Consider the following 14135-nt stretch of genomic DNA (forward strand, 5'->3'; position numbering starts at 1 on the left):
TTTTTGGAACACACGAGGCAAAAATCTGGAAGTGGTGCACTTGCTGTTCCCTTCACTCAGAGCACTGTTCTTCCAGATATCCATGTGGCGTGTTCCCCCACTTACTTTAGGTGTCTCTTTGAGCATCACGTATGAGTACATGTGGGTAGGATGACCCAGATGCCCTCCACCACTGTGCAAGCTCACAAAACAAATTTAATGGATGGGCAGAGCTATGCTTTAGTCTCCGGCCTTTTTTTTTCCCCTTCCTATGGCTCATTTTTCACTTTGCATATTATTTTAACTTTTTAGAAAGAAGAGTCCAATTTATTACAACGTCCTAAATCTCCCAAGAAACCCCCTCGAGTAAAAACAGCAGTTCAAAAACCGTGGAGGAGCAAGTCTTTGTCTCTAATTTCTTCGAAGGGCAATGTGACTGAGAAAGGGTAGGTACACCTTTGTATGTGTCAAGTGTTATTTTGCAATGATAAGATTTTTGAGGAATTGAAAAATTAAATAGAAATTAAAACCTGAATACACTGATTTTTTTTTAATAGGAGTTCCTTATATTTTGGTGATAGATATTACTCTGAATTAGGGGCAGAACTCCTGAGACTAGTCTTTTGAAATAAATGGTGCCTCTGATCTCCACCCTCTTATGAGCTGTATGGTCAAAGGCTTCTGAGATTTCCCTCCAGTTCCTCCTTGACCTTATTCAGTAGTTCAATATTTCTCAAATATTTCTGCAAACTTCTAAGACTCTCAAGAATTTTGTCATTACTTAAGACAGCATATATTACATTAATCATTTAGATTTGCCCACATACATATTCTTTTCACTGTTCTTTATTTAAAATGGGATTTTCCTTCAACCTAAAAAAATACCCTTTGGTGTTAACTTTGGTGTGGGATCTGCTGGTCCATTAATTTGTTATTTCACTTTTATTCTTTTTTTTTCCTTTGAGATAAAATTCATATGACATGAATTTCACCATTTTAAACTTATCTTTAATTTTTTTTTTAATTGTAGACTGCACCAAAGGTCGGCCTGAGGTAAAACTTAGGGTCTTCTTAGGTCTTTCTAGTATGTGCCTTTTCCTGGACATGTGTGGTCTCTTTCTAATTTTTTCCTGAATATGCATTTTGCTTTTGAATGTTCTAATCTTTCATGTCTGGCTTCTGAAAGGAGGCAAAAGAGAAAAATGAAGTAAAAAGGGCAATGTTTCTTTAAATTCCCCGGAAGTCACTTCAGCCTGAAGGGGACTGGGCTTGCAACCAAGAGGAGAGGAGCAACCCCAGGGGCCACGTGCCTCTTCTGCACCTCTTTGATCTGTAGCAGCAGAGATCAGAGCTCAGATCCCTGAGATTTGGTAGACAGGGTCCTTTCTGCTTGGCCTGACTCTTGCAGCTATATGCAGAATGCTCCAGAACACAGACACAGCCGTCTGCCACAGGGCTGGGGGTAGGGGAAGGTTAGCTGTTGCTGTTGTGCCAGCAACTCTAATTGACCAAAATGAACCACAGTTTACTCTCCAAGCCTTCCTCTGGAAGTTGAAAGCCTTAAGCAAAGACTCCAGAGTTCCAAAATAGTTACTTTAGATCCTGCCAGTGAAACTGTGATCTGGTGGGGAAGCAGGTTCCTGGTACCTCCTACTCTGATATCTTCCCAGATTCCTTGCCTCTGGGAATTTTACTTCCTCAATGAGTTTTGGCCCCATAATTCCTTTTTAAAATTTTACTATTATTATTATTAATTTTAACTCGAATGTAGTTAACTTACAATATTATACTAGTTTCCGCATATATTAGTCTATAGTGATTGAATAGTTACATGTATTACTCAGCGCTCACCAGGGTAAGTGTACTCTCGATCCTCTTCACCTGTTTCACCCATCCCTCCCCCATAATCATAATCATCAGTTTAATCTCTGTAGTTAAAAGTCTGTTACTTTAGTTTGTCTCTTTTTTCCCTTTGTTTTTTTTTTCTTAAATTCCATATGTGAGTGAAATCATGGTATTCATCTTCCTCTGACTGACTTATTTCACTCAGCATTATATTCTCTGGATCTATCTGTGTTGTTGCAAATGGCAAGAATGCACTCTTTTCTATAGCTGAGTAATATTCATTGTAAATATAAACCACCTCTTTTTTTATATTGTCAGCTATATTATCTTTAAAAAAAATTTTTTTATTGTAATTCTAGTTTACTTAACATACAGTATTATATTAGTTTCAGGTATACAATATAGTGATTCAGCAATTCTATACATTACTCAGTGCTCATCATTATAAGTGTACTTTTTATTTTTATTTTTTTTTAAGATTTTATTTATTTATCAAAGAGAGAGAGGGGGAGAGAGGGAGCACAGGCAGACAGAATGGCAGGCAGAGGCAGAAGGAGAAGCAGGCTCCTTTGCTGAGCAAGGAGCCCGATGTGGGACTCGATCCCAGGACACTGAGATCATGACCTGAGCCGAAGGCAGCTGCTTAACCAACTGAGCCACCCAGGCGTCCCTAAGTGTACTTTTTAATCCCCAACACCTCATTTCTCACATTTCCCCACCCACCTCCCCTCTGGTAACCATCAGTTTGTTCTCTATAGTTAAGTATGTGTTTCTTGGTTTGTCTCACTCTTTTTCTCTTTACTTGTTTGTATTGTTTCTTAAATTCCATAAGAGTAAAATCATTTAGTATTGGTCTTTCTTTGACTGCCTTATTTTGTTTAACATTATACTAAGTCCTTCCATGTCATTGCAAATGGAAGAGTTCATTTTTTATGGGCAAGTAATATTCCATTATGTATGTATTCCACATTTTCTTTATCCATTCATCTATTGATGGACACTTAGGCTGCTTCCATAATTTGACTATTGTATATGTACAATATACATACATGAATTAGTGTTTTTGTATTTTGGGGGTAAATATCCAGTGGTGCCATTGCTGGATTGTAGAGTAGTCTAATTTTTAACTTTTTGAGGAAACTCTGTACTGTTTTCCACAGTGGTTGCACCAGCTTGCATTCTCACCAACAGTGAAAGAGGGTTCATTTTTCTCCACATCTTCACCAACACTTGTTTCTTGTGTTTTTGATTTGTCATTCTGACAGGTGTGAGGTGATATTCATTGTAGTTTAGATTTGCATTTCCTTGATGCTGAGTAATGATGAGTATCTTTTCATGTCTGTTAGCCATCTGTATGTCTTCTTTGGAAAAATGTCTGTTCATGTCTTGTGCCCATTTTTGAATTGGACTCTTTTTTTTAAGTTTTGAGTTGTATAGGTTCCTTATATATTTTTGATACCAACTCTTTATCAGATATATCATTTGCAAATATCTTCTTCATTCAATAGGTTGTTTTTAGTTTTTGTTGGTTGTTTTTGTTTTGTTGTTTTGTTTTTGCTGTGCAGAAGCTTCTTATATTGGTATAGTCCCAATAGTTTATTTTTGCTTTTGGTTCCCTTGCCTCAGAAGACATATCCCAAAAAATGTGATTATGGCCAATGTCTTAGAAATTACTGCTTGTGCTGTCCTATAGGAGTTTTATGGTTTTAGGTCTCACATTTAGGTCCTTAATCCATTTTGAGTTTATTTTTGTGTATGGTGTAAGAAAGTTGGCGCAGTCTCATTCTTTTGCATGTAACTGCCCAATTTCCTCAACCACTTGTTGAAGAGAATATTTTTTTCCCATTACATGTTCTTGCATTTTTTGTCAAAGATTAATTGACCATGTAATTGTGGGTTTATTTCTGTTGGCCCTAGAATTCTTAACTACATTGTTAGCACTCAAATTTCTTTTAGCAGATTAATTTTTGTATTTTTGAGTTTATCTAATTAGTCTTCAAAGGGAGAGTTGGGCTAAATCACCCTCCCTGCCATTTCCAGAAATAGCACTTAATGAGCTTTGGTGTGCTTTGTTTGCATTATATCAGTTCTTACTGCATCCCTATGAAGAAAGCATTACCTTAATTTTTCAAGTGATAAAATATACAAGTATGAATTGAGAGAAAAGTTTAATTTTGAGAACTATGCATAGTTTTTATGTCTTTTGTGACTAGAGAATAGGGTATTACAGTGAAAAGGCAAGAAACAAGCTAAAACAATAAATGAGGTTCAGATAGTCAATTTTTTGTGTGTCACATTAGGGAGTTTGGAGATTATTTTCTATGCAGTGGAAAATATCTAGAAAGTTTTTGTGTCATTTGCTGAAATTAAATTATTTTATTTTCAAAATTGGAAATATATGCACAGTTAAAAATTAGTTACATGCTATCCACTTATTCTATACTTTTGTTTTTACTGAATTCATTGGAGAAGGTGTCTCATAGCAGTACATGCTATCTATTAGTTTAGTTATAGGTATACTATAATGTGTTTTTTCTGTTGTTTCTTATTCTTATAATCTTATCTCTCCTTATATCTAGTTATCTTTGATTTTATGCCAAACATTGTATTTGTATTCTATTGAGGGACATGGACATTATTTCCAATATTTTTCATTATTAAAAACAATATTGCAATGGATATTCTTATACATTTGATGTATTTCATGTATGCATATGTCTGTAAGATTAATTTCTCAAAGTTGAATTTCTAAATCAAAGTTCATGTGATTTAAAAATCACAAAACTATATTTCATAAGAGTTGTAACAATATACTCCTTTCAGCATGTATGAGTGCATTCAAGCCTCTCTGTGTCTTTTAATTGAAGAGTTTAGTCCATTTACATTTAAAATAATTATTGATAGGTACCGACTTACTGTCATTTTGTTAATTGTTTTCTGGCTATTTTGTAATTCCCTTATTCCTTTTTTTTTTCTTGTTCTCTTCCTTTGTGATTTGATGATTTTCTGAAGCAGAAAACAATACTTTTAAGGTGGAGGAGACTTGAGCCTGTTTATATGCCTAAGGTAGTATCTAGTGGAAAGGGAAAAGTTAAAACACCAACAAGAACGAAGAAGCTCTGTATTTTCAAAGGAGAATAGAAGGAAGGATTCAAGAACAAAAGCCATGAGATTAACATTGACTATGAGATGGGATACTTTTTCCTGAGACAGGATGGAAGGAAATAAGGATAGGTATAGGTGGATATGTTTGTTGATAGTAATTTAAGACTGTTCAGCTGCAAATAACAGAAAACTTGACTAATAATGGCTTAGACAAATTGGGCTTATTTTTCTCACAGAGCAAGAAATCTGAGGGTAGGCAACTGCCAGTATTCGTTCCTTGGACTGGAAATATTAGGTCCTGAATTTTTGTAATGTTCTTGGCCATTCTTTCATATTCATTCGTGTTATAGCTCCTGATATCAGACTTTCAGATCTGACTTTCAAATCATAAAGAAGAAGGGCAATTTTCATTAAATATTTCCCTTTGGTTGGGAAAGCAAGTTTTCTTAGAAGCTCCCCAGCAGACTGTTTTGTATCTCATTGGTCATAACTGTGTCACATGATCCATCCCAGCAAGTCAGTCTTAGAAAGTGAATATTTAGCTTTCTCAGTATCTCAGTGGTGCTAGTTACAGAGGCATGTCACCGGGAATGAGTGCTAAGTTAGCCAGTCAGTCAACAGAGGAATGGAAACAGAAGCATGTCCTACCTCTCTTTGGTCTGAGAAGAGCCTGCAAAGCAATCTGCTGCTGGATTGGAGCAGATATATTAGTGAAGTGGATCACCATGTTCTATGGAGCTGGAAAGTAAGGCTCAGAATAATTGCAGTGAGGTAAGGTGAGGGAGCTGGATATGAAAGTATAAAAAGATAATGTGCCAAGTTATTAGTCTAGCTTCATAGTCTTCCATTATCTCACCCCACACTACCACATATAAATCCTTATGAATCCCACCTGTTGTGAGGATTAAATATGATAATGTGAATTGTATTTAGCACAGTGTTTGGTTTGTGTTATATAGTGTTTACTTAAATGTTAGTGTCCTCTTGCCCTAAGCAAATCAGTTAACTTGCTGCCTTTTAAACAAGAATTTCCTTATCTACTTTCACGTATTGCTCACTCTTCTCGCCATCTCAAGAACCCCTCTGAACATACACACACACACACACTACCCATTTTTCAGGGAAATCCCATTTCTTTAATTACTAATAGACCTCAAAGGGACTTCTCACTGTTATCCATCCCAGTCATTTGACATCTATAATATATTCTTGAATTCATTCAACCAGCAGTTAATCATATTGAGATTTCTTTCTGTAGGACTATACTTCATTTTCTCAACCACTTCTTAAAAGGCTGGACTTGATAACTTGCACTTTTTTCCCCCCTATTCTCTCACAGTGCTTAAATGCATTCCTAAGATTTGGTATCATATATACCAAAGGTGCTCAATACATATTGATCAATGAGTTCTTATCCTTATAATTTAGGCTGAGGCACAGGTTGGAAAGCAGCAATGTTATTCGCTTAACATCTTTTACTGACATTTCTGAATGTCTGAAGCCCCAGCTGGATAGAAGATACACTTACACAGAAGAACCTTTGGTAAGTATTTTGAGAACTGATTTATCTGATTCTTCATTTAACTGACCAATGTCCCCTGCTTTTAGAGAGTTTTCATTGATTTACCGTAGTATTTTTTTCTCTACTAAACAACACATTTTATTTCTTCCTTCCAAAAAGATTTTTATCCAAAAATTTTCTCTGTGTTTCCTTTTGTAATACCATGTTGCTATATACTCCATTGATTACTATCTTCAAGGACAGCTGTCTTCTGGTTTGGTGTGAGAACACCTTAGGTACAAAATAAGACCACCCATTATTTTTATTAAATTGCTAATAGTTGATAGAAAACAATTTTGATGTTATGTTTTGGAAACAGAATTTTTATAAAGCAGAGTATTTCCAGTGTGTGGCTACCTTGATAATGTGGATTTTCTACACCAGTTAGGGATAACAATTTTATATTCCCTAAGGATTATACTTTATATAGAAACTTTGGTAGTCCCAATATAGTCTGATCACTTAGCTATAATTTTGTATAACTTTTTATTTTATTCTAAGCAAACAATTCTTCTTTGCTTCTAAGAAGGGCTTTTTTTCCTGCCAAAATAATTTTTTTTTTTTAGTTTTTGGAATGCCAACAGTTAAACATCATTAAAACATTAAAGTTTTGGGATGCCTGGGTGGCTCAGTTGGTTAAGCAGCTGCCTTCGGCTCAGGTCATGATCCCAGCGTCCTGGGATCGAGTCCCGCATCGGGCTCCTTGCTCCGCAGGGAGCCTGCTTCTTCCTCTGACTCTGCCTTCCACTCTGTCTGCCTGTACTCGCTCTCGCTCGCTCTCTCTCTCTGACAAATAAATAAATAAAATCTTAAAAAAAAAAAAAAAACATTAAAGTTTTATTTTAGAATATGTTTAGTAGAGGGATAAAGAGAGAGGCAGAGAAACACTATAACAATACCTTAAGTTGTTCATGCCACCGTTATCTTAAGATTACAAAGAAGTCTGAGTTCCACACAGCAAATACCAAAGAGTTCCTGTGAACAGTAGATGCTTTTTCGTATTCTAAAGTTACTCTTATGCTTGGGGAAGTAGCCAGCTTTCTGTGTTTCAAGAATGGTATTAGGGTTGCCAGCGTTGTGGGCACTGAGGCCTCCAAATAACAGAGTTTTATGATAACTTATATTACCATTTACATTCTGAAGGCTGTGACCTGTACAGGGGGAGACTGTCTAAGGAGGGCCCCCTGAGGACAGTTAATGAGCAGCACTGAGAGGCCTTGAAGATGGTTCTTTTTATAACTCTCTTGTAGCCATTACAGCATCACCTCAAGGCTAACATAACAGTAAATATGTAGGAATGAGGCCACCAACAGAGATCTGGAAGACTCCTAAAATGGTATCGCTATGCCTGAAACGTGAAAATAATAGAGGTTGAGAAGTTACCCTAACATTAAGTTTGAAATTAGATTGGTTTATAATAGAAGGCAGTCTGTTGCGATAGTTGGCTCCATAAATGACTCTTAAATGATAGTCATATGCAAACATACTGCATTAATTAGTTATATGGTACAAAAAAAAATTTAGAGTCCAGCAGGAAAATGACAGCCTGGCAGAATTTATGAAACCGTATTGTACAGTGTCATAAAAAAATCATCATGTTTCTGGATGGATCATGGACTTCTGTTTTGTTATCTAGGTTAAAGCCATGGCTGATGGTGCCTTGGGAGGATTTGACATGGAAAATTTGTTGCAATCTTTGTATGTAGAAAATAGAGCTGGATTCTTCTTTACTAAATTCTGTGAGCATTCAGGAAACAAGGTAGAAGATAATGATTTTAATTTTATGCCTTTACTTCATTTTAAAGTAAGAAAAATTGAAGGAATTCAGTGCTCAAATAATTACATTTGATGTTAAAATTCCCGTATCTTCTGGTAAGAAATTTTATGCTAAATATTTAGTGAAAATATGAACATCTCTATTGTAATTCTCTTGGTTCACTATCCTACTAGAATTACAAAGAAAATTAAAGGATTAACTTACATTATTTTTTTAGAGACTTATTTATTTTATAGAGAGAGAAAGAGTGTGCCAGCGGAGGGGAGGGGCAGAGGAAGGAAAGGGAGGGAGAGAATCCTGAAGCAGACTCCTCAATGAGCATAGAGCCAGACATGGGCTTGATCCCAGGACCCAGAGACCATCACCTGAGCTAAAATCGAGTTGGACACTTAACTAAGCCACCCAGGAGCTCCTTGACTTGCATTGTTAACAATATTTTATTCTCATGAGTTTTTGTTTCCATGTAATATATATTAAATTCAGAGTTGATTTCTATGAATCCTTTAATTTTCATTTTTAATAGCTATTACAATTAGAAGTTGCAATGGATAGTGCATTAATTAATAAAACTCATTGCCAGTTTTGTTTTCTTTTCATTTTGCTTAAATGTAAAATATTTCACTAGCTCAATTATTAGAGTGGTGTTTGGTTTTAGTATGATATATATTTGTCCATATATATCAAAATACCTCCAGATTTTGGTTTCATGCCCGAAATATGTGATTTCTCTTTGTTAACTAGATTGCTTTCTGTTTTAATGGCTAATTACATAAGAGGCATACATGCAAAAATATAGTATTTTAGTGACAATACCAATAATATTTTCTATATTGCCAGTTTGTAATAGAAGATAAGACCATCTTAAATTGAACCTGATTTATGGTAACACCAAGAAGCTAAAAAATTTATTTATATTTGAAATTAGAGCTTTAATAATTGGGTGGTAATGATTTATATATTTTTCTCCATCTACAGTTGTGGAAGAACTGTGTGTACTTTTGGTTTGACCTACAGGCTTATCATCAGCTTTTCTACGGAGAAACACTTCACCCTTTTAAAGTATGCAAACAAGCCCAAGTAAGTAGTAACTAATTAGGGTTCAATGTGCGGCTCTAAGTACACAAAGAAATGAAAAATTTGTGTTCGGCTCCAAACAAAAGAAATCTGGGACTACGGGCAAAAAGGCAGCAGTTAAATTGTTGTCATGGGATTGCTTCATTAAATGTCAGTAGAATATTATTTTATAATCTGATTTGTGGGTTTCCATTTTATTTGTTTTATTTGGTTCGCTTTATTTTCTCTTTGCTGACAATTACTTGTTCTGCCAATAAAGGATATCCCATATTTTTTGTAATTTATGTCTTTTTGCTTTGGTTGTGAGTGATTTTTTTTTAAAAGAGGACCCTGAGAGAGAACTTGCCACAAGTCACTGAAGTGACGGGGAGCAGATGCATAGACCAGAGCTATTCTCTGAGCTTACTGTGGAAATCAGCTGTTGGACATCCTCAGCCTGGTGACCTCGAAGGGGGGGAAGAATGTTGACTGTGTTCTGTAGGCTCCATGTCATCCCCTGTGCTTCTGTACTACACACCATGTAAGACAGAGACCGAGAGGTAGAGGAAAGAACATCTCAAGACCACCCTGAAGCAGAACAGAGGAAGATTCTCTGCAAAGGGAGACAGAGCCGTGGCCTCTTTTGAGGGGGGAGAAGGAAAAAGAATAGAATTATGACTCAAGCTGACTTAATCTTCTCAGTTTTTTTGTTCTTAGGATCTTAATTATCTTCCCCCCACCAAAGATTTTATTTATTTACTTGAGAAAGAGAGAGAGAGAGAGAGAGAGAGAGAGAGAGAGAACATGAGCAGGGTGGTGGGCAGGAGAGACAAAAGCAGACTTCTTGCTGAGCAGGGAGCCCAACATGGACCATCATGACCTGATCCCAGGGCAGACACTTTACTGACTGAGCCACCCTGGGACCCCAGGGTCTTAGGATCTCTTATGGAAGGAAGTCTTCAAGCCTAGGAAACCGCTAATTACTTCTGTATCTGTTGACCACGTAAGTGGTTCTAGCTGGAATAACCCCATTCAGGAGACCCTCTCCCCAGATGATGCAGAGATAGTTTTGTCCTATCGTGTTTTACCTTACGCTCTTATTCAGGCTCTCAGAGAGTGCTGCTGCTGGATGTTTGTTGTTACTTCCACCACCCGGACTCTGGTGTTGTAAATCAGCTGACAGAGCTTTGTACTTTTACTATGAGAACAAGGGTTTCAGCAGCTACCCAGCCCAGATCTGGCTCGATGCCGTCATGAAGTTTTAGCCCTAATTTGCCAGTGCCATTTTTTGAGACCACACATGGGGTTCTTTTGCTTGTTCATCCTTGACCTGTGGGTCTCTACCACTCCTCCTCCCCCTGACATATTGCTCCTGTCTGGAAAAGTACCACCTGTTATTTATTATGTTTTCACTACTGCAAAGCCCACTCCTCCAAACATCTTCAGCTGCTCTGTCAAGTGAGTTCTCTGTTGTTGTTGTAGTCACCATATTTCCATGCACTTGTAAAAGTGGAAATTCTATTTAAGTTTGGTAGACTTAATAGTTCTCAGTGATGATCTTATTCTACATGCTGTAGAAGTATTGTGAAACAGGATACCGGCAGATTTTGTTTATTCTGAGATGGATTATTCTTTTGGGGGATCATCAAGGTCTGTAAGCTTTTTATCCTCCTCTAGATTATCTTCTAGACATTTTTTTTTTAAAATAGAAGTATAATTAGCATACCATGTTAGGTTCATTTCAGGTGTGTAACATAGTGATTCAACAATTTTGTACATTACTCAGTGCTCATTATTTCAAGTATAGTCACATCCGTCACCAAACAACGTTATTACATTACTGACTCTATTACCAAAGCTATGCTTTTCTTCTCCATGACTTATAACTGGAAGTTTGTATGTCTTACTTGCCTTTATCTATTTTATTCATCTCCCATTCCCCTCCCTTCAGCAACTACCAATTTGTGTTTGTATTTAAGAATCTGTTTTCTTGTCGTTTGTTCATTTTGTTTTTTAGATTCCACCTATAAGAACGGACCCTAGAGGGTGTTATGCTAAGTGAGATAAGCCAGACAGAGAAATATAAATACCCTATGAATTCACTTATTCTTCCCTAGGTTATCTTTTGGGGAGTCGCAGCAAGTGGAAGGAGGGAAACAATGGAGAAAGTTGCCTTCAGGTGAATAGCAGGAAACTGAAGGAGCAAGTCATGTGATTTTTTTCTTTTTTGGCTTGTTTGCTTTTTACTTCTATGGTTACTTTATTTTTTGGTTAATGGAGCAAGTTGTCTAGATTAGTTTAGGTTTTAATTATCCAAGATTTCTGTGCCTCTAGATATAAGAATCACCTTTAATACCATAATCCTGTAGATTTGTTTCACAGTATGAAATGGCATTCATTTCTTTTCTTTTTATTAACCTATAATATATTATTTGTTTCAGGGATACAGGTCTGTGATTCATCAGTCTTACACAATTCTTAGCATTCACCATAGCACATACCCTCCCCAATATCCATCACCGAGCCACCCCATCACTCCCCCCTGCCCCCGTCCCCTACAGCAACCCCCAGTTTGTTTCCTGAGAATAAGAGTCTCTTATGATTTGTCTCCCTCTCTGGTTTCATCTTGTTTCATTTTCCCTCCCTTCCCCTATGATCCTCTGTCTTGTTTCTCAATCATTTCTTTATAACAGAAATGGCATATGGCCTTCTTCAAGAGTATATTTACAGTACAAATATTTGGATCAATAATGCTAATGCAGAATGTAATCAGGTAGCACTATGTTAAAGTCACTGTCAACTTGATTTTATATTGTTTTTACACATCTGACAAGTTATATGGTAGGAAACTGAGAGTTGGTTCCAAGAGACTTACTTGTTTTTCCTGTATCATAGTAAGCAAATTACATACCTTGAAGTTTTATTGACTCATAAAATATTGCAGAAGTATCTGTAGGCAAACTAGATGGGGAATCAGTTTGAACTGAAATCTTGGGCACATACTGAAGATTTTACTGTATGGTTTCAAGATAGAATAGTTCAGTTAGAAGCCAATGGAAATAGTCTTGGCAAGGAGAAAAAGAATCACTTATTGCAGTGCAGAGGTAAAGTCTTTAACTCTAACAAGAGTTTGCCAGCAGAGCATGAACCACTGCTAACATTTGGAGCCTAGATTGTTCCCACAGATAGTCCTACTGCCTTTTATTTATTTATTTATCTATTTATTTGACAGACAGATCATAAGCAGGCAGAGAGAGAGGAGGAAGTAGGCTCCCAGAGAGCAAAGAGCCCCATGCGGGGCTCAATCCCAGGACCTTGGGATCATGGTCTGAGCCGAAGGCAGAGTCTTTAACCAAATGAGCCACCCAGGCGCCCCCTACTGCTTTTTTTTTTAATACTACATACTCCCTTCAATGATAGAGCACTACAATAGAATGAAGCAGATCTGGGTAGCACTATCTTTTATGACGTCTTCCATCTTTGTAGAAATCTTTCAAACAAAATGCATTCCAGCAAAAACTATGTATTTAAAATTTACCACTCTCTACAGCATATATGTTGAGAATTTTTTTGAAAATAGAAAACAAGTATGATCATAAATATTGCACATGTTTACACATGTGTACAGACACTTATTAATCACATGCATATTTAAGTGGGAAAGAGGAAGAGAGGAAAAAAGCCAGTAAAAACGAGAGCCCAGGAGAAAAATTATTTGGAGTATGTAGGAATTAATGAGTGGAGAGGGTAGGTAAGAATGAAATGGAAATGAGGAATAAGAGGATTTGCTTATTTTTACTAAAAAGTGCTATTCAATATAAAGATATTCTTGCAATAGTGTGAGATTTTTAGACTTACTCAAAGGAATGTGTGTTACCTAGATCAGAGGGTGTATGACATAGAAGGAATAAAAAATCACAGACTTGGAGTGGAAAGAAATGAGTTTACATCACATGCTCTTATTATGCTAGTTGTTAGCTGGGTAAACTTAGTCAAGTCAGTCAGTTTAGTAAGCCTCAGTTTCATGTCTTATAAAATGTGGGTGGTAATAATGCTTCACATTTTATTTTCTTATTTCTGTTTTCACCTTTATAGTTTTAACATGCATACCAAAGTTAACAAAGTCTACAATTAATCATTATCTTTATCCTTTCAAATAATCTAAGGATCTTAGAACACTTTAATTCCACCACACCTTGCCCATTTTACGTATCATTTTTGTTTCACATTTAAATTTTTTAAAATATACCTACCAAGTAGCTATCATCACTTTTTATTTTTTAAGATTTTATTTATTTCTTTGACAGAGAGAGACAGAGAGGGAATACAAGCAGGGGGAGTAGAAGAGAGAGAGAAGTAGGTTTCCCGCTGAGCAGGGAGCCCGAAGTTGGGCTCAATCCCAGGACCCTGGGATCATGACCTGAGCCAAAGGCAGATGCCTAATGACTGACCCACCCAGGTGCCCTTCATCACTTTTGTTTTAAGACCTTTGATGCTGGTGTAGGTTTATTTATACATTGATTTCATGCTTACCATTGCCCTTTGCATCATACTCCTTCCTTTGGGCTTCATTTCTGAAGAATATCTTTTAGTAAGTTTTCCATTAAGATCTACTAGTGGTAAAAGTCAGGTTTTATTTGTCTGCAAAAGTTTAATTCTCTCATCGGTCATATAGCTGAATATAGAATTCTAGGTTGACGATTTTCTCTCAGCACTTTGAAGATACTACTCTATGGTCTTAGGGTTTCTGTTGCTCTTTTTGAAGAGTCTCCTGTTGCTCCTTTGCTTTTTCTCCTCATTTGATTTTTAATCTTC

General features: G+C 36.5%; 1 protein-coding gene across 5 annotated transcripts in view; it reads left to right on the forward strand.

Moving 5' to 3' along the window:
* The window catches only part of RGS22 (regulator of G protein signaling 22), a 117024-nt gene that overhangs the window by 48161 nt on the left and 54728 nt on the right, over positions 1-14135 (forward strand). For all 5 annotated transcript variants that reach the window (XM_082722779.1, XM_082722780.1, XM_082722778.1 and 2 more), the window contains 4 exons: positions 292-425; positions 6358-6472; positions 8127-8249; positions 9243-9344. In XM_082722779.1, coding sequence (XP_082578905.1) covers positions 292-425; positions 6358-6472; positions 8127-8249; positions 9243-9344 — 474 coding nt within the window. The remainder of the gene's footprint in view (positions 1-291; positions 426-6357; positions 6473-8126; positions 8250-9242; positions 9345-14135) is intronic.

Source organism: Mustela nivalis (genome assembly GCF_964662115.1).
Source record: "Mustela nivalis genome assembly, chromosome: 2".
In the NCBI taxonomy this organism is placed as follows: domain Eukaryota; kingdom Metazoa; phylum Chordata; class Mammalia; order Carnivora; family Mustelidae; genus Mustela; species Mustela nivalis.